Below are 20367 nucleotides of genomic sequence, written 5' to 3' on the forward strand. Positions count from 1 at the left end.
TGTGAATTTGATGTATGTAGATGAAGTATCTGTTAAACTGACTTGGAGCCCTGGATTGTGCAGCTTCATAAAAAATAACAGATTATTCCTGTACATTTTGAGTTGTTGCTTTCTCTGTGGAAAGTATGTTCAGTCCACCACATTACTCTCCAACTAAGTTTATTCCAAGTTTGAGTGAGTATGCAATAACACCACTGTAAAATGATTTAACTTTGAAAAACTACAATTTACAATGCAGTGGACAGTGTCAACGAGCCAGGTCTAACTTTAGGCCCCATGATAATCAATACAGTCATCCATTTTGTGTTGCCATTAAAGATTCAGATTGAAGTTCAAAGTGTTTGTTGAAGGAGAATCAATCCATAGTTGACATCCTGGTCTCTGTCCTGTTGGGGGTGATAAATGATGTTGGCTCATAAAGCATCTTATTACTTCAGGTCCTTATTTCTTTGCAACGACCAGCACAGCTGAAGGCACCAAACCTGAACAATGACACAAAACATTTAAGACCGAATCAAATGTTATTGGTCGCTACACAAACTAGAACACACCTTCAATCTCATATTAGATTCATCTATAACTGCAACACAGCATAGAAGAAAGCAATATGTCTTTGGCTGGTTTTGGCATCTCCAGTCCTTTCACATTAGTGCAGAGGAAGTCACTTTGGACTATTGTAACTGTACAAGCCCAGTAAGAGGGGCATCATCCTGTCTGCTCACCCAACTCCTGAAGAGGTTTCTCCATGTCCAGTTCTGTGTAAACGCGCCGTGGGTACGGGGACAGCAGCGTGAAGTCCTGGCCCTCGGGGGCGTCGCCATTCATCTGGATGTAGACACGCACGGCAGCCAGCGGCTCCTGGGCCTTGAACACGGAGGTCAGTGCCGAGCCGTCAAGCATACGCACCTGAGGACAGGAGGATGAATGAATAAACTTTATTGACTGTTGAGACACCAAACAACGGTTGTCTAAAGATTACTGTGCAAACAAACTCATTAAAAAAGATCTGTTGTATTACAACTGTTTCAAATGCATTGTACATCCGTTGTGAGTGAACAGAATGAGAACTAAGCCATAGACATCCATGGCCCCTTACCTGGATTCTACACTCGTTATAGTCTTTCTTGGCAGGAGGCGGGCCCTGACTGGGCGGAGAGGAGGGAGGGCCCTCTGCTGAAGGGGAGGTTACAGCTCTACTAGAAGAACCACCTCCAAACTGGAGAAGAGAGGCGTAGAACGGGTTAGTGCGTTCAACTCTTTCTATGAAAGACATGGAGACGTTATTCAGCAACAGTTCAGCATACGAGTCAGATGCTGTAGGTGCAGTCCGTACCTTAAGTGCTCTCTCCTCTCTGTCGCGTGCTATCTTGTCTCGCACCCGCTGCCTGAGAGAGAGAGCAGTCATTTGATTAAAAAATATATATATATTTAACTAACTAACTTCTTATTTACAATGACGGCCTAACCCGGCCAAACCTGGATGATGCTGGGCCAATTGTGCGCCGCCCCATGGGACTCCCAAACACGGCCGGATGTGATACAGCCTGGATTTATACCAGGGACTGTAGTGACACCTCTAGCACTGAGATGCAGTGCCTTAGACCGCTGTGCCACTCGGGAGCCAGGGAAGAGTTGTGGAGTGGGAATAGACCTAATTTGCACGAAGCCGTTTAGAAGAAGTAACTATTGGCTGTGTCTGAAAACATTACTAGCTATTTTTGTTTCCTAAATTCCTCTCCAAGCTCATTGGAAGAGGTTCGAGGGAGGAACCTTGGATCCTCTCCTCCAATGTGCTTTGAGACAACAGCCACTGGCCATGTCGAGAGCATCAAATCCATCCGTGATGTATTGTGGGTAAATTGTGACTGACTAAATGATCTACAAATAATATAATAAGTATTTTGTAGATCAGATAATTGGCAGTCACCTGCAATGCTGACTGAAATGACTAACAAGCCCATTGACTTCATGGCTTACTTGGCCATTTTGTCATCGTTCTTCTCTCTCTGGCGCAGGTCGACCATTTTCTTCATCTCATCCTCCTGCAGTTTCTGTTTGACCTGCAGCAGCTCCTGGCCCTGCCTCCTCCTCTGCTTCTCTCTGTCCACCTCTTCTGCTCGCTCCCTCTCTCTCCGCTCCTCCTGCTTCACCCGCATCAGATCCTCTAGCCTGGTTCACACACACGCAGGCAGACACGCAGGCAGACACACACAGGTTTCATTGTATGCCGTCTCTTTGTATTTCCAACAGAAGGCCTACCCTTCTGCTGATCTCATTGAGTAACACCTTTTGACCAAACCCCAGTTTCTGACAGAATAAGATAAGTGTGCAAACAGAGGTAGAGGTTAATTATCTGACCTCTTTATCTGCTCACGTTTCTCCTCCTCTGTCATTGGTTGTTTGGTATCCCCGTCATTGATCATCTGGTCACCCCCATCTGTAGCTAAAAGGTAGAGTTAACATATAAGAGGTGAGGGACAAGAAGACAATGCAAACCAACAACCATGTTAACCTATGTAATGGGAAGCCATTGTTATAACTCGATCATAACAATATAAGTAACCATAATACAAAATGCTGTCACGACAACTGACGACTTACCAGGGTCTGCTCCCTCTGCTGTGGGCTGGGCTGCTGGACTGGGCAGTTGTGGGTCACTTCCTCCAAGCACATTCCCCACAGGAGGTACATAGGGCTCATCAATGTCTGGGTCACCCTCATGTTCCATCAACCTGTGGAAGAAGCATGATAGAAGATACATCATGAATCAGTTATCCAATGTGAATAACTTTACTGAGGATGAGAAATGCTCAGAGACTAGCTCACCAATGCCCCTATCAGTTGACTTACCAGTCCATGGCCCGTTCTATGCCCTGGTTTCCTGTGTGTGCCACAGCCCTTTCCCTGCAAGCAGAATAAATATGGACAGGATTAGAGTTGATCACATCATGTTATCATGATCTTCAGTTTGTAGAAGAATAGCCACATGAATTCAGTTAGTACTTACGCCCTGTTTCTGTCAAAGCCCATTTCCAGCAGGCTGTCCAATGTTGTTTGTTCTGCCATCTTGCTGAGAATATGACAGTGAAGAAGAGTTTCACTTTGTAGTCTGATACTGTAAGCAAGTAGCTGGGCATGTGAAGTAGATCCAAGGGCCACAAACATGTATCGTTATGTCTATATGATTGTGATTCAGGTTTAACCACTTACATGCTACCTGTATAACTAGTTCAGTTAGATGGGCTGTTACATAGGTCCAGAATGTGCTGGCTCGCAAGTTGTGTAACGTTAAGTTAGCTAACGTACTTGTCTGGACTGAACTGGCTATGAAGTTAACAAAGCAGCATCACTTAGGTAACGTCCCGCAAGAAACATTTTAGTATCTACAGACCATCACATGAAAATCATTAATAAACAAAATAAGATTTGTCCAGTAACTTTGCCGTATTATCTGTGTTCCCATATAGCTGGTTAGCGGGCTAACTAGCTTTAAACTGACGGTAGCTAGTATGATGGAGGAATGAGATGGCTAATTTCAGTTAGACTCTCCTGCTAGCTTGTAACAAGAACACTGTTTCCAGAGTAAATTGATGATGGCCTGAAAAATATATCTAGGGTGACTATTACATTGCACTTGTGAAAATGATGGCGCTCAACCATTTCATAAACGTTATTTTACTAAATAGCATTATTTGTTTGTGCAACATTAGCTAACGTTAGCAACTCACATTCAGAATCAGTCAACCCACAACACCGCTTTCTGACCGTACAGTCCACATGCAAGTACGGAGGCCCGATAGGATAAAAGAAAGTGACCACATTTTCCAAACATTCTCATTCATAGCTCATTGCTGCCATCTAGTGGACCTCACGCCTACCCTGTCATGTGGACCTTACACATCCCTGTCTAGTGGACCTTACACATCCCTGTCTAGTGGACCTTACACATCCCTGTCTAGTGGACCTTACACATCCCTGTCTAGTGGACCTTACACATCCCTATCTAGTGGACCTTACACATCCCTGTCTAGTGGACCTTACACATCCCTGTCTAGTGGACCTTACACCTCCCTATCTAGTGGACCTTAAGCCTTCCCTGTCTAGTGGACATTACACCTCCCTATCTAGTGGACATTACACCTCCCTATCTAGTGGACATTACACCTCCCTATCTAGTGGACATTACACCTCCCTATCTAGTGGGCATTACACCTCCCTATCTAGTGGACATTACACCTCCCTATCTAGTGGACATTACACCTCCCTATCTAGTGGGCATTACACCTCCCTATCTAGTGGACCTTAAGCCTTCCCTGTCTAGTGGACCTTAAGCCTTCCCTGTCTAGTGGACCTTACACATCCCTGTGTAGTGGACCTTACACATCCCTGTCTAGTGGACCTTACACATCCCTGTCTATTGGACCTTATACCTCCCTGTCTAGTGGACCTTATACCTCCCTATCTAGTGGACCTTACACATCCCTGTCTAGTGGACCTTACACATCCCTGTCTAGTGGAACTTACACCTCCCTATCTAGTGGACCTTACACATCCCTGTCTAGTGGACCTTACACATCCCTGTCTAGTGGACCTTATACCTCCCTATCTAGTGGACCTTACACATCCCTGTCTAGTGGACCTTACACATCCCTGTCTAGTGGAACTTACACCTCCCTATCTAGTGGACCTTACACATCCCTGTCTAGTGGACCTTACACATCCCTGTCTAGTGGACCTTACACATCCCTGTCTAGTGGACCTTACACATCCCTATCTAGTGGACCTTACACATCCCTGTCTAGTGGACCTTACACATCCCTGTCTAGTGGACCTTACACCTCCCTATCTAGTGGACCTTACACCTCCCTATCTAGTGGACCTTAAGCCTTCCCTGTCTAGTGGACATTACACCTCCCTATCTAGTGGACATTACACCTCCCTATCTAGTGGACATTACACCTCCCTATCTAGTGGGCATTACACCTCCCTATCTAGTGGACATTACACCTCCCTATCTAGTGGACATTACACCTCCCTATCTAGTGGGCATTACACCTCCCTATCTAGTGGACCTTAAGCCTTCCCTGTCTAGTGGACCTTAAGCCTTCCCTGTCTAGTGGACCTTAAGCCTTCCCTATCTAGTGGACATTACACCTCCCTATCTAGTGGACATTACACCTCCCTATCTAGTGGACATTACACCTCCCTATCTAGTGGACATTACACCTCCCTATCTAGTGGACATTACACCTCCCTATCTAGTGGACATTACACCTCCCTATCTAGTGGACATTACACCTCCCTATCTAGTGGACATTACACCTCCCTATCTAGTGGACATTACACCTCCCTATCTAGTGGACAATACACCTCCCTATCTAGTGTACATTACACCTCCCTATCTAGTGGACCTTAAGCCTTCCCTGTCTAGTGGACCTTACACATCCCCATCTAGTGGACCTTACACATCCCTGTCTAGTGGACCTTATACCTCCCTATCTAGTGGACCTTACACATCCCTGTCTAGTGGACCTTACACATCCCTGTCTAGTGGAACTTACACCTCCCTATCTAGTGGACCTTACACATCCCTGTCTAGTGGACCTTACACATCCCTGTCTAGTGGACCTTACACATCCCTGTCTAGTGGACCTTACACATCCCTGTCTAGTGGACCTTACACATCCCTATCTAGTGGACCTTACACATCCCTGTCTAGTGGACCTTACACATCCCTGTCTAGTGGACCTTACACCTCCCTATCTAGTGGACCTTAAGCCTTCCCTGTCTAGTGGACATTACACCTCCCTATCTAGTGGACATTACACCTCCCTATCTAGTGGACATTACACCTCCCTATCTAGTGGACATTACACCTCCCTATCTAGTGGACATTACACCTCCCTATCTAGTGGACATTACACCTCCCTATCTAGTGGGCATTACACCTCCCTATCTAGTGGACATTACACCTCCCTATCTAGTGGGCATTACACCTCCCTATCTAGTGGACCTTAAGCCTTCCCTGTCTAGTGGACCTTAAGCCTTCCCTGTCTAGTGGACCTTAAGCCTTCCCTATCTAGTGGACATTACACCTCCCTATCTAGTGGACATTACACCTCCCTATCTAGTGGACATTACACCTCCCTATCTAGTGGACATTACACCTCCCTATCTAGTGGACATTACACCTCCCTATCTAGTGGACATTACACCTCCCTATCTAGTGGACATTACACCTCCCTATCTAGTGGACATTACACCTCCCTATCTAGTGGACATTACACCTCCCTATCTAGTGTACATTACACCTCCCTATCTAGTGTACATTACACCTCCCTATCTAGTGGACCTTAAGCCTTCCCTGTCTAGTGGACATTACACCTCCCTATCTAGTGGACATTACACCTCCCTATCTAGTGTATATTACATCTCCCTATCTAGTGGACCTTAAGCCTTCCCTGTCTAGTGTACATTACACCTCCCTATCTAGTGGACCTTAAGCCTTCCCTATCTAGTGGACATTACACATCCCTATCTAGTGGACATTACACCTCCCTATCAAGTGGACCTTAAGCCTTCCCTGTCTAGTGGACATTACACCTCCCTATCTAGTGGACCTTTAGCCTTCCCTGTCTAGTGGACATTACACCTCCCTATCTAGTGGATATTACACCTCCCTGTCTAGTGGACCTTAAGCCTTCCCTGTCTAGTGGACCTTAAGCCTTCCCTGTCTAGTGGACATTACACCTCCCTATCTAGTGGACATTACATACCTATCTAGTGGACCTTAAGCCTTCCCTGTCTAGTGGACATTACACCTTCCCTGTCTAGTGGACATTACATACCTATCTAGTGGACCTTAAGCCTTCCCTGTCTAATGGACATTACACCTCCCTGTCTAGTGGACCTTAAGCCTTCCCTGTTTATTGGACATTACACCTTCCCTGTCGAGAGGACATTACACCTCCCTATCTAGTGGACAGTACACATCCCTATCTAGTGGACCTTAAGCCTTCCCTGTCTAGTGGACATTACACCTCCCTATCTAGTGGACCTTAAGCCTTCCCTGTTTATTGGACAATACACCTCCCTATCTAGTGGACCTTAAGCCTTCCCTGTCTTGTGGACATTACACCTCCCTATCTAGTGGACCTTAGCCTTTCCTGTCTTGTGGACATTACACCTCCCTATCTAGTGGACCTTACACATCCCTATCTAGTGGACCTTACACATCCCTATCTAGTGGACCTTACACATCCCTATCTAGTGGACCTTAAGCCTTCCCTATCTAGTGGACATTACATACCTATCTAGTGGACCTTAAGCCTTCCCTGTCTAGTGGACATTACACCTTCCCTGTCTAGTGGACATTACATACCTATCTAGTGGACTTTAAGCCTTCCCTGTCTAGTGGACATTACACCTTCCCTGTCTAGTGGACATTACACCTTCCCTGTCTAGTGGACATTACACCTTCCCTGTCTAGTGGACATTACATACCTATCTAGTGGACCTTAAGCCTTCCCTGTCTAATGGACATTACACCTCCCTGTCTAGTGGACCTTAAGCCTTCCCTGTTTATTGGACATTACACCTCCCTATCTAGTGGACCTTACACATCCCTATCTAGTGGACCTTAAGCCTTCCCTGTCTAGTGGACATTACACCTCCCTATCTAGTGGACCTTAAGCCTTCCCTGTCTTGTGGACATTACACCTCCATATCTAGTGGACCTTACACCTCCCTATCTAGTGGACCTTACACATCCCTATCTAGTGGACCTTAAGCCTTCCCTGTCTAGTGGACATTACACCTCCCTATCTAGTGGACCTTAAGCCTTCCCTGTCTTGTGGACATTACACCTCCCTATCTAGTGGACATTACACCTCCCTATCTAGTGGACCTTAAGCCTTCCCTGTCTAATGGACATTACACCTCCCTATCTAGTGGACCTTAAGCCTTCCCTATCTAGTGGACCTTACACATCCCTATCTAGTGGACATTACACCTCCCTATCTAGTGGACCTTAAGCCTTCCCTGTCTAATGGACATTACACCTCCCTATCTAGTGGACCTTACACATCCCTATCTAGTGGACCTTACACATCCCTATCTAGTGGACCTTACACATCCCTATCTAGTGGACATTACACATCCCTATCTAGTGGACCTTACACATCCCTATCTAGTGGACCTTACACATCCCTATCTAGTGGACCTTACACCTCCCTATCTAGTGGACCTTACACATCCCTGTCTAGTGGACATTACACCTCCCTATCTAGTGGACATTACACCTCCCTATCTAGTGGACATTACACCTCCCTATCTAGTGGACATTACACCTCCCTATCTAGTGGGCATTACACCTCCCTATCTAGTGGACATTACACCTCCCTATCTAGTGGGCATTACACCTCCCTATCTAGTGGACCTTAAGCCTTCCCTGTCTAGTGGACCTTAAGCCTTCCCTGTCTAGTGGACCTTAAGCCTTCCCTATCTAGTGGACATTACACCTCCCTATCTAGTGGACATTACACCTCCCTATCTAGTGGACATTACACCTCCCTATCTAGTGGACATTACACCTCCCTATCTAGTGGACATTACACCTCCCTATCTAGTGGACATTACACCTCCCTATCTAGTGGACATTACACCTCCCTATCTAGTGGACATTACACCTCCCTATCTAGTGGACATTACACCTCCCTATCTAGTGTACATTACACCTCCCTATCTAGTGTACATTACACCTCCCTATCTAGTGGACCTTAAGCCTTCCCTGTCTAGTGGACATTACACCTCCCTATCTAGTGGACATTACACCTCCCTATCTAGTGTATATTACATCTCCCTATCTAGTGGACCTTAAGCCTTCCCTGTCTAGTGTACATTACACCTCCCTATCTAGTGGACCTTAAGCCTTCCCTATCTAGTGGACATTACACATCCCTATCTAGTGGACATTACACCTCCCTATCAAGTGGACCTTAAGCCTTCCCTGTCTAGTGGACATTACACCTCCCTATCTAGTGGACCTTAAGCCTTCCCTGTCTAGTGGACATTACACCTCCTCTAGTGGATATTACACCTCCCTGTCTAGTGGACCTTAAGCCTTCCCTGTCTAGTGGACCTTAAGCCTTCCCTGTCTAGTGGACATTACACCTCCCTATCTAGTGGACATTACATACCTATCTAGTGGACCTTAAGCCTTCCCTGTCTAGTGGACATTACACCTTCCCTGTCTAGTGGACATTACATACCTATCTAGTGGACCTTAAGCCTTCCCTGTCTAATGGACATTACACCTCCCTGTCTAGTGGACCTTAAGCCTTCCCTGTTTATTGGACATTACACCTTCCCTGTCGAGAGGACATTACACCTCCGTATCTAGTGGACAGTACACATCCCTATCTAGTGGACCTTAAGCCTTCCCTGTCTAGTGGACATTACACCTCCCTATCTAGTGGACCTTAAGCCTTCCCTGTTTATTGGACAATACACCTCCCTATCTAGTGGACCTTAAGCCTTCCCTGTCTTGTGGACATTACACCTCCCTATCTAGTGGACCTTAGCCTTTCCTGTCTTGTGGACATTACACCTCCCTATCTAGTGGACCTTACACATCCCTATCTAGTGGACCTTACACATCCCTATCTAGTGGACCTTACACATCCCTATCTAGTGGACCTTAAGCCTTCCCTATCTAGTGGACATTACATACCTATCTAGTGGACCTTAAGCCTTCCCTGTCTAGTGGACATTACACCTTCCCTGTCTAGTGGACATTACATACCTATCTAGTGGACTTTAAGCCTTCCCTGTCTAGTGGACATTACACCTTCCCTGTCTAGTGGACATTACACCTTCCCTGTCTAGTGGACATTACACCTTCCCTGTCTAGTGGACATTACATACCTATCTAGTGGACCTTAAGCCTTCCCTGTCTAATGGACATTACACCTCCCTGTCTAGTGGACCTTAAGCCTTCCCTGTTTATTGGACATTACACCTCCCTATCTAGTGAACCTTACACATCCCTATCTAGTGGACCTTAAGCCTTCCCTGTCTAGTGGACATTACACCTCCCTATCTAGTGGACCTTAAGCCTTCCCTGTCTTGTGGACATTACACCTCCATATCTAGTGGACCTTACACCTCCCTATCTAGTGGACCTTACACATCCCTATCTAGTGGACCTTAAGCCTTCCCTGTCTAGTGGACATTACACCTCCCTATCTAGTGGACCTTAAGCCTTCCCTGTCTTGTGGACATTACACCTCCATATCTAGTGGACCTTACACATCCCTGTCTAGTGGACCTTACACATCCCTGTCTAGTGGACCTTACACCTCCCTGTCTAGTGGACCTTAACCTTTCCCTATCTAGTGGACCTTAACCTTTCCCTATCTAGTGGACCTTAACCTTTCCCTATCTAGTGGACCTTACACCTCCCTATCTAGTGGACCTTAACCTTTCCCTGTCTTGTGGACATTACACCTCCCTATCTAGTGGACCTTACACATCCCTATCTAGTGGACCTTAAGCCTTCCCTGTCTTGTGGACATTACACCTCCATATCTAGTGGACCTTACACATCCCTATCTAGTGGTCATTACACATCCCTATCTAGTGGACATTATACATCCCTATCTAGTGGACCTTACACCTCCCTATCTAGTGGACCTTACACATCCCTATCTAGTGGACCTTACACATCCCTATCTAGTGGACCTTACACACCCCTATCTAGTGGACCGTAAGCCTTCCCTGTCTAGTGGACATTACACCTCCCTATCTAGTGGACCTTAAGCCTTCCCTGTCTTGTGGACATTACACCTCCCTATCTAGTGGACCTTACACATCCCTATCTAGTGGACATTACACATCCCTATCTAGTGGACCTTACACCTCCCTATCTAGTGGACCTTACACATCCCTATCTAGTGGACCTTACACATCCCTATCTAGTGGACATTACACATCCCTGTCTAGTGGACCTTACACATCCCTGTCTAGTGGACCTTACACATCCCTGTCTAGTGGACCTTACACATCCCTATCTAGTGGACCTTAACCTTTCCCTGTCTAGTGGACCTTACACATCCCTGTGTAGTGGACCTTACACATCCCTGTCTAGTGGACCTTACACATCCCTGTCTATTGGACCTTATACCTCCCTATCTAGTGGACCTTACACATCCCTGTCTAGTGGACCTTACACATCCCTGTCTAGTGGACCTTACACATCCCTGTGTAGTGGACCTTACACATCCCTGTCTAGTGGACTTTACACATCCCTGTCTAGTGGACCTTAACCTTTCCCTGTCTAGTGGACCTTACACATCCCTGTGTAGTGGACCTTACACATCCCTGTCTAGTGGACTTTACACATTCCTGTCTAGTGGACCTTACACATCCCTGTCTAGTGGACCTTACACATCCCTGTCTATTGGACCTTATACCTCCCTATCTAGTGGACCTTACACATCCCTGTCTAGTGGACCTTACACATCCCTGTCTAGTGGACCTTACACATCCCTATCTAGTGGACCTTACACATCCCTGTCTAGTGGACCTTAACCTTTCCCTATCTAGTGGACCTTAACCTTTCCCTATCTAGTGGACCTTACACCTCCCTATCTAGTGGACCTTAACCTTTCCCTGTCTTGTGGACATTACACCTCCCTATCTAGTGGACATTACACCTCCCTGTCTAGTGGACCTTACACCTCCCTGTCTAGTGGACCTTACACATCCCTGTCTAGTGGACCTTACACATCCCTGTCTAGTGTACATTACACATCCCTATCTAGTGGACCTTAACCTTTCCCTGTCTTGTGGACCTTACACATCCCTGTCTAGTGGACTTTACACATCCCTGTCTAGTGGACATTACACCTCCCTATCTAGTGGACATTACACCTCCCTGTCTAGTGGACCTTACACATCCCTGTCTAGTGGACATTACACATCCCTGTCTAGTGTACATTACACATCCCTATCTAGTGGACCTTAACCTTTCCCTGTCTTGTGGACCTTACACATCCCTGTCTAGTGGACCTTACACATCCCTGTCTAGTGGACCTTACACATCCCTATCTAGTGGACCTTATACCTCCCTATCTAGTGGACCTTACACATCCCTGTCTAGTGGACCTTACACATCCCTGTCTAGTGGACCTTAACCTTTCCCTGTCTAGTGGACCTTAACCTTTGCCTGTCTAGTGTACATTACACATCCCTGTCTAGTGGACCTTACACATCCCTGTCTAGTGGACCTTACACATCCCTGTCTAGTGGACCTTACACATCCCTGTCTAGTGGACCTTACACATCCCTGTCTAGTGGACCTTAACCTTTCCCTGTCTAGTGTACATTACACATCCCTGTCTAGTGGACCTTACACCTCCCTATCTAGTGGACCTTACACATCCCTGTCTAGTGGACCTTACACATCCCTGTCTAGTGGACCTTACACATCCCTGTCTAGTGGACCTTACACATCCCTATCTAGTTGACCTTACACATCCCTGTCTAGTGGACATTACACCTCCCTATCTAGTGGACCTTACATACCTATCTAGTGGACCTTAAGCCTTCCCTGTCTAATGGACATTACACCTTCCCTGTCGAGAGGACATTACACCTCCCTATCTAGTGGACAGTACACATCCCTATCTAGTGGACCTTAAGCCTTCCCTGTCTAGTGGACATTACACCTCCCTATCTAGTGGACCTTAAGCCTTCCCTGTTTATTGGACATTACACCTTCCCTGTCGAGAGGACATTACACCTCCCTATCTAGTGGACAGTACACATCCCTATCTAGTGGACCTTAAGCCTTCCCTGTCTAATGGACATTACACCTCCCTATCTAGTGGACCTTAAGCCTTCCCTGTCTAGTGGACATTACACCTCCCTATCTAGTGGACATTACACCTCCCTATCTAGTGGACCTTAAGCCTTCCCTGTTTATTGGACATTACACCTTCCCTGTCGAGAGGACATTACACCTCCCTATCTAATGGACAGTACACATCCCTATCTAGTGGACCTTAAGCCTTCCCTGTCTAATGGACATTACACCTCCCTATCTAGTGGACCTTAAGACTTCCCTGTCTAGTGGACATTACACCTCCCTATCTAGTGGACATTACACCTCCCTATCTAGTGGACCTTAAGCCTTCCCTGTCTAATGGACATTACACCTCCCTATCTAGTGGACCTTAAGCCTTCCCTGTCTAGTGGACCTTACACATCCCTATCTAATGGACATTACACCTCCCTATCTAGTGGACCTTAAGCCTTCCCTGTTTATTGGACATTACACCTTCCCTGTCGAGAGGACATTACACCTCCCTATCTAGTGGACAGTACACATTCCTATCTAGTGGACCTTACACATCCCTATCTAGTGGACCTTACACATCCCTATCTAGTGGACCTTACACATCCCTATCTAGTGGACCTTACACATCCCTATCTAGTGGACATTACACATCCCTATCTAGTGGACCTTACACATCCCTATCTAGTGGACCTTACACATCCCTATCTAGTGGACCTTACACCTCCCTATCTAGTGGACCTTACACATCCCTGTCTAGTGGACATTACACCTCCCTATCTAGTGGACCTTAAGCCTTCCCTATCTAGTGGACCTTACACATCCCTGTCTAGTGGACTTTACACCTCCCTATCTAGTGGACCTTACACATCCCTGTCTAGTGGACCTTACACATCCCTGTCTAGTGGACCTTACACATCCCTGTCTAGTGGACTTTACACATTCCTGTCTAGTGGACCTTACACATCCCTGTCTAGTGGACCTTATACCTCCCTATCTAGTGGACCTTACACATCCCTGTCTCGTGGACCTTACACATCCCTGTCTAGTGGACCTTACACATCCCTGTCTAGTGGACCTTACACCTCCCTATCTAGTGGACCTTACACATCCCTATCTAGTGGACCTTACACATCCCTGTCTAGTGGACCTTACACATCCCTGTCTAGTGGACCTTACACATCCCTATTTAGTGGACCTTACACATCCCTGTCTTGTGGACATTACACCTCCCTGTCTAGTGGACATTACACATCCCTATCTAGTGGACATTACACATCCCTATCTAGTGGACCTTACACATCCCTGTCTAGTGGACCTTACACATCCCTGTCTAGTGGACCTTACACATCCCTGTCTAGTGGACCTTACACATCCCTATTTAGTGGACCTTAACCTTTCCCTGTCTTGTGGACATTACACCTCCCTGTCTAGTGGACCTTACACATCCCTGTCTAGTGGACCTTACACATCCCTGTCTAGTGGACATTACACATCCCTGTCTAGTGGACCTTACACATCCCTGTCTAGTGGACATTACACATCCCTGTCTAGTGGACCTTACACATCCCTGTCTAGTGGACCTTACACATCCCTGTCTAGTGGACATTACACATCCCTGTCTAGTGGACCTTACACATCCCTGTCTAGTGTACATTACACATCCCTGTCTAGTGGACCTTACACATCCCTGTCTAGTGGACCTTACACATCCCTGTCTAGTGTACATTACACATCCCTGTCTAGTGGACCTTACACATCCCTGTCTAGTGTACATTACACATCCCTGTCTAGTGGACCTTACACATCCCTGTCTAGTGGACATTACACCTTCCCTGTCTAGTGGACCTTACACATCCCTGTCTACTGGACATTACACATCCCTGTCTAGTGTACATTACACATCCCTGTCTAGTGGACCTTACACATCCCTGTCTAGTGGACATTACACCTTCCCTGTCTAGTGGACCTTACACATCCCTGTCTAGTGGACCTTACACATCCCTGTCTAGTGGACATTACACCTTCCCTGTCTAGTGGACCTTACACATCCCTGTCTAGTGTACATTACACATCCCTGTCTAGTGGACCTTACACATCCCTGTCTAGTGGACCTTACACATCCCTGTCTAGTGGACCTTACACATCCCTATCTAGTGGACCTTACACATCCCTGTCTAGTGGACCTTACACATCCCTGTCTAGTGGACCTTACACATCCCTGTCTAGTGGACCTTACACATCCCTGTCTAGTGGACCTTACACATCCCTGTCTAGTGGACCTTACACATCCCTGTCTAGTGGACCTTACACATCCCTGTCTAGTGGACCTTACACATCCCTGTCTAGTGGACCTTACACATCCCTGTCTAGTGGACCTTATACATCCCTGTCTAGTGGACCTTACACATCCCTGTCTAGTGGACCTTACACATCCCTATCTAGTGGACCTTACACATCCCTGTCTAGTGGACCTTACACATCCCTGTCTAGTGGACCTTACACATCCCTGTCTAGTGGACCTTACACATCCCTGTCTAGTGGACCTTACACATCCCTGTCTAGTGGACCTTACACATCCCTGTCTAGTGGACCTTACACATCCCTGTCTAGTGGACCTTACACATCCCTGTCTAGTGGACCTTACACATCCCTGTCTAGTGGACCTTACACATCCCTGTCTAGTGGACCTTACACATCCCTGTCTAGTGGACCTTACACATCCCTGTCTAGTGGACCTTACACCTTCCCTGACGTGACCCTGAATTGAATTGCTGCTGCTCTATCGATCACGGAGAAGAAACAGTTGGCTGGAGCGATGTGAATGGGGTAGCCAGGTAACACTACACTAACAGGGTCTTTCTAACATTTTCTGAACACTGTGTGATTCATACACACACATTATAGTTTCATTATGGGTAATCTCCACTTTTGTTTGCCCACAGTATTATATATAAAGTCAAGATTCCTGAGCATGCTTTTACTGATACTATTTGGGTTTAGGGTGTGTGTGAGCGTGTTTGTGTGTGTGTGTGTGTGTGCGCGAGCCCATGTGTGTAAGTTTTGTGTGTTTGCTAAGGTTTTACTGTATGACTGTATACCTGTAGGTATTCAAACAGGATGCAGAGTTTATGGGCAGGGCCTGTTACATATTTACTGTACATATAATTATTAATTTATCTCTCCCTCTCACAGCCTTAAGCAGCCCTCACTCACTTCCTTGACCAGTCCTTTACTGAACTTTCGTTCCTGAGGGTGAGTAGGTTCAGTTTGTTTTCAAATTCTTATGTTTAAATCAACCTGTCTACATTATGAGATTAAGAAATTTTGTAAAGTGCAATAGATCATTCCATCCATAGTCAGTTTTATTTAGAACACTGGTAGCCTTTCATCTTGTGGTTTTCTCTTATTGTAACTGACAGGCACAGAGAAAGTCGGCTAATTTCCGAACTTGTTTCCGTACTTGATTTAACGGATGAAGTACTTGTAATTCTAAATGATTACACAATTATATTTTGTGATATGTGAATTCACTGATCAGACAAAGAAACTCAAATGAATTTAAAAATATAGAAAGAGAGCAACATGTAAGATAGAATGGTGAACAAAGTTGAAGGAGGCAGTAAGGGTCCAAAGTCACTCTCTTGTGATTTTCTTTTATTGTTTTAGTTTTGCAAAGCTGGAAGTGTGGGGGGTAAAGATCAGTGAGTCAAAGTCTAGAGAGATTCTGGGAAGGACAGCGAAAAAGAGAAGTATACTGTGTTTATCATAGTAAGTTCAATACTGTTTGAAATCCTCTCAATTCAATTTATGTAATTGAAATTCATTCATGAATGCAGAAAAAAAGTATTTCATTGATTGAAGTTGAATAACTGAATCCCCTTTGCAGGACTCCCAGACTACCTATGGTGCTGATTGATACCAACCCTTTGAGAACATTGCACTGGCGGGCACAATCACCATGCCCTTTAGTCATATTCTTTCATTCAGATAATCACCATGCCCTTTAGTCATATTCTTTCATTCAGATAATCACCATGCCCTTTAGTCATATTCTTTCATTCAGATTAACACCATGCCCTTTAGTCATATTCTTTCATTCAGATAATCACCATGCCCTTTAGTCATATTCTATCATTCAGATAATCACCATGCCCTTTAGTCATATTCTTTCATTCAGATAATCACCATGCCCTTTAGTCATATTCTATCATTCAGATAATCACCATGCCCTTTAGTCATATTCTTTCATTCAGATAATCACCATGCCCTTTAGTCATATTCTATCATTCAGATAATCACCATGCCCTTTAGTCATATTCTATCATTCAGATAATCACCATGCCCTTTAGTCATATTCTATCATTCAGATAATCACCATGCCCTTTAGTCATATTCTTTCATTCAGATAATCACCATGCCCTTTAGTCATATTCTATCATTCAGATAATCACCATGCCCTTTAGTCATATTCTTTCATTCAGATAATCACCATGCCCTTTAGTCATATTCTATCATTCAGATAATCACCATGCCCTTTAGTCATATTCTTTCATTCAGATAATCACCATGCCCTTTAGTCATATTCTATCATTCAGATAATCACCATGCCCTTTAGTCATATTCTATCATTCAGATAATCACCATGCCCTTTAGTCATATTCTATCATTCAGATAATCACCATGCCCTTTAGTCATATTCTATCATTCAGATAATCACCATGCTTTAGTCCTTTAGTCATAGTCATATTCTATCATTCAGATAATCACCATGCCCTTTAGTCATATTCTATCATTCAGATAATCACCATGCCCTTTAGTCATATTCTATCATTCAGATAATCACCATGCCCTTTAGTCATATTCTATCATTCAGATAATCACCATGCCCTTTAGTCATATTCTATCATTCAGATAATCACCATGCCCTTTAGTCATATTCTATCATTCAGATAATCACCATGCCCTTTAGTCATATTCTATCATTCAGATAATCAACATGCCCTTTAGTCATATTCTATCATTCAGATAATCATACTATCATTCAGCCCTTTAGTCATATTCTTTCATTCAGATAATCACCATGCCCTTTAGTCATATTCTATAATTTAGATAATCACCATGCCCTTTAGTCATATTCTATCATTCAGATAATCACCATGCCCTTTAGTCATATTCTATCATTCAGATAATCACCATGCCCTTTAGTCATATTCTTTCATTCAGATAATCACCATGCCCTTTAGTCATATTCTATCATTCAGATAATCACCATGCCCTTTAGTCATATTCTATCATTCAGATAATCACCATGATTTTATTGCCATAATAAGTGATACACAATCTGTATTGAAAATGAGCAAAAAGCTAGATCAAAAAGTAACAACATGATGTATGTATCAATGTTGAAGCTCTGTGTTGTAATTCTCCTTGACCAACAGGAGGCAGTCTAATCTCACACTACATGACATGACTCCCAGAGACTTGTGATACAGTACTTAAATGGTTTACTGTTGAATATTGTGTGTTTATGGCTGTGTGATAAGGTGCAGTGTAGCTCCAGTGTCTGGTGCTCGCTGGCTGTAACAGCATCTCCATATGGAATAGCTCAGAGTTCCAGTGGAGCTGTTGTTATGGGCGGAGAGACATCTCAACATCAACTGTTCAGAGGAGACTGCGTGAATCAGGCCTTCATGGTCGAATTGCTGCAAAGAAACCACGACTGAAGGACACCAATAAGAAGAAGAGACTTGCTTGGGCCAAGAAACATGAGCATTGGACATTACACCGGTGGAAATCTGTCCTTTGGTCTGATGAGTCCAAATTTGAGAATGGATGATCTCTGCATGTGTGGTTTCCACCATGACGCATGAATGAGGAGGTGTGATGGTGTAGGGGTGCTTTGCTGGTGACACTGTCTGTGATTTATTTAGAATTCAAGGCACACTTAACCTGCATGGCTACCACAGCATTCTGCAGCGATACGCCATCCCATCTGGTTTGCGCTTAGCGGGACTATCATTTGTTTTTCAACAGGACAATGACCAAGCACACCTCCAGGCTGTGTAAGGGATATTTGACCAAGAAGGAGAGTGATGGAGTGCTGCATCAGATGACCTAGCGTCCGCAATCACCCGACCTCAACCAAATTGAGATGGTTTGGGATGAGTTGGACAGCAGAGTGAAGGAAAAGCAGCCAACAAGTGCTCAGCATATATGGGAACTCCTTCAAGACTGTTGGAAAAGCATTCCAGGTGAAGTTGGTTGAGAGAATGCCAAGAGTGTGCAAAGCTGTCATCAAGGCAAAGGGTGGCTACTTTGAAGAATATAACATCTGAAATATATTTGGACTTGTTTAACACTTTTTTGGTTACTACATGATTCCATGTGTTATTTCATAGTTTTGATGTCTTCACTATTATTCTACAATCAAATCAAAGTTTATTTGTCACGTGTGCCGAATACAACAGATGTAGTAGACCTTACAGTGAAATGCTTACTTACAGGTTCTAACCAATAGTGCAACAAAAGTGTTAGGTGAACAATAGTTAAGTAAAGAAATAAAACAACAGTAAAAAGACAGGCTATATACAGTAGCGAGGCTATAAAGGTAGTGAGGCTACATACAGACACCGGTTAGTCAGGCTTATTGAGGTAGTATGTACATGTAGATATGGTTAAAGTGACTATGCATATATGATAAACAGAGAGTATCAGCAGTGAAAAAAGAGGGGTTGGGAGGGCACACAATGCAAACAGTCCGGGTAGCCATTTGATTACCTGTTCAGGAGTCTTATGGCTTGGGGGTAAAAACTGTTGAGAAGCCTTTTTGTCCTAGACTTGGCACTCCGCTACCGCTTGCCATGCAGTAGTCTATGACTAGGGTGGCTGAGGTCTTTGACAATTTTTAGGGCCTTCCTCTGACACCGCCTGGTGTATAGGTCCTGGATGATAGGCAGCTTAGCCCCAGTGATGTACTGGGCCGTTCGCACTACCCTCTGAAGTGCCTTGCGGTCGGAGGCCGAGCAATTGCCGTACCAGGCAGTGATGCAACCAGTCAGGATGCTCTCAATGTTGCAGCTGTAGCACCTTTTGAGGATCTCAGGACCCATGCAAAATCTTTTTAGTTTCCTGAGGGGGAATAGTCTTTGTCGTGCTCTCTTCACGACTGTCTTGGTGTGTTTGGACCATTCTAGTTGGTTGTTGATGTAGACACCAAGGAACTTGAAGCTCTCAACCTGCTCCACTACAGCTCCGTAGATGAGAATGGGGACGTGCTCGTTCCTCCTTTTCCTGTAGTCCACAATCATCTCCTTAGTCTTAATTACGTTGAGGGATAGGTTGTTATTCTGGCACCACCCAGCCAGGTCTCTGACCTCCCTATAGGCTGTCTCGTCGTTGTCGGTGATCAGGCCTACACCATCATTAAGTTTGCAGACAACACAACAGTGGAGCTCTACAGGGGTGCATGCTCAGTCCCCTCCTGTACTCCCTGTTCACCCACGACTCCA

The 20367-nt window shown here is 45.1% G+C and overlaps 1 protein-coding gene and 1 long non-coding RNA gene across 3 annotated transcripts; both read right to left on the bottom strand.

Annotated features, from left to right (window-relative positions):
• Positions 1 to 142: 142 nt before the first annotated feature.
• LOC118363259 (UBX domain-containing protein 1-like) lies at positions 143 to 3895 on the bottom strand. 2 transcript variants are annotated; one of them, XM_035743940.2, is made up of 10 exons: positions 3729 to 3895; positions 3008 to 3066; positions 2851 to 2904; positions 2602 to 2732; positions 2359 to 2443; positions 1978 to 2169; positions 1334 to 1385; positions 1097 to 1216; positions 723 to 906; positions 143 to 482 (listed from the first exon to the last, which is right to left on the bottom strand). In XM_035743940.2, exons 2-10 carry the CDS (start codon positions 3064 to 3066, stop codon positions 442 to 444), a joined length of 918 nt encoding a protein of 305 aa, XP_035599833.1. In that variant the 5' UTR covers positions 3729 to 3895; the 3' UTR covers positions 143 to 441. The 2 variants fall into 2 exon arrangements, with proteins under 2 accessions (XP_035599833.1, XP_035599832.1); XM_035743939.2 differs by having other exon boundaries at positions 3008 to 3070; positions 3729 to 3894.
• Positions 3896 to 6626: 2731 nt separating this feature from the next.
• LOC127913692 (uncharacterized) lies at positions 6627 to 14088 on the bottom strand. The gene is made up of 3 exons (XR_008086529.1): positions 13186 to 14088; positions 12631 to 12696; positions 6627 to 7597 (listed from the first exon to the last, which is right to left on the bottom strand). It is a non-coding gene; the product is annotated as an uncharacterized LOC127913692 (long non-coding RNA).
• Between the last annotated feature and the right edge of the window lie 6279 nt (positions 14089 to 20367).

This window comes from Oncorhynchus keta, chromosome 30 (assembly GCF_023373465.1).
Source record: "Oncorhynchus keta strain PuntledgeMale-10-30-2019 chromosome 30, Oket_V2, whole genome shotgun sequence".
Lineage (NCBI taxonomy): Eukaryota > Metazoa > Chordata > Actinopteri > Salmoniformes > Salmonidae > Oncorhynchus > Oncorhynchus keta.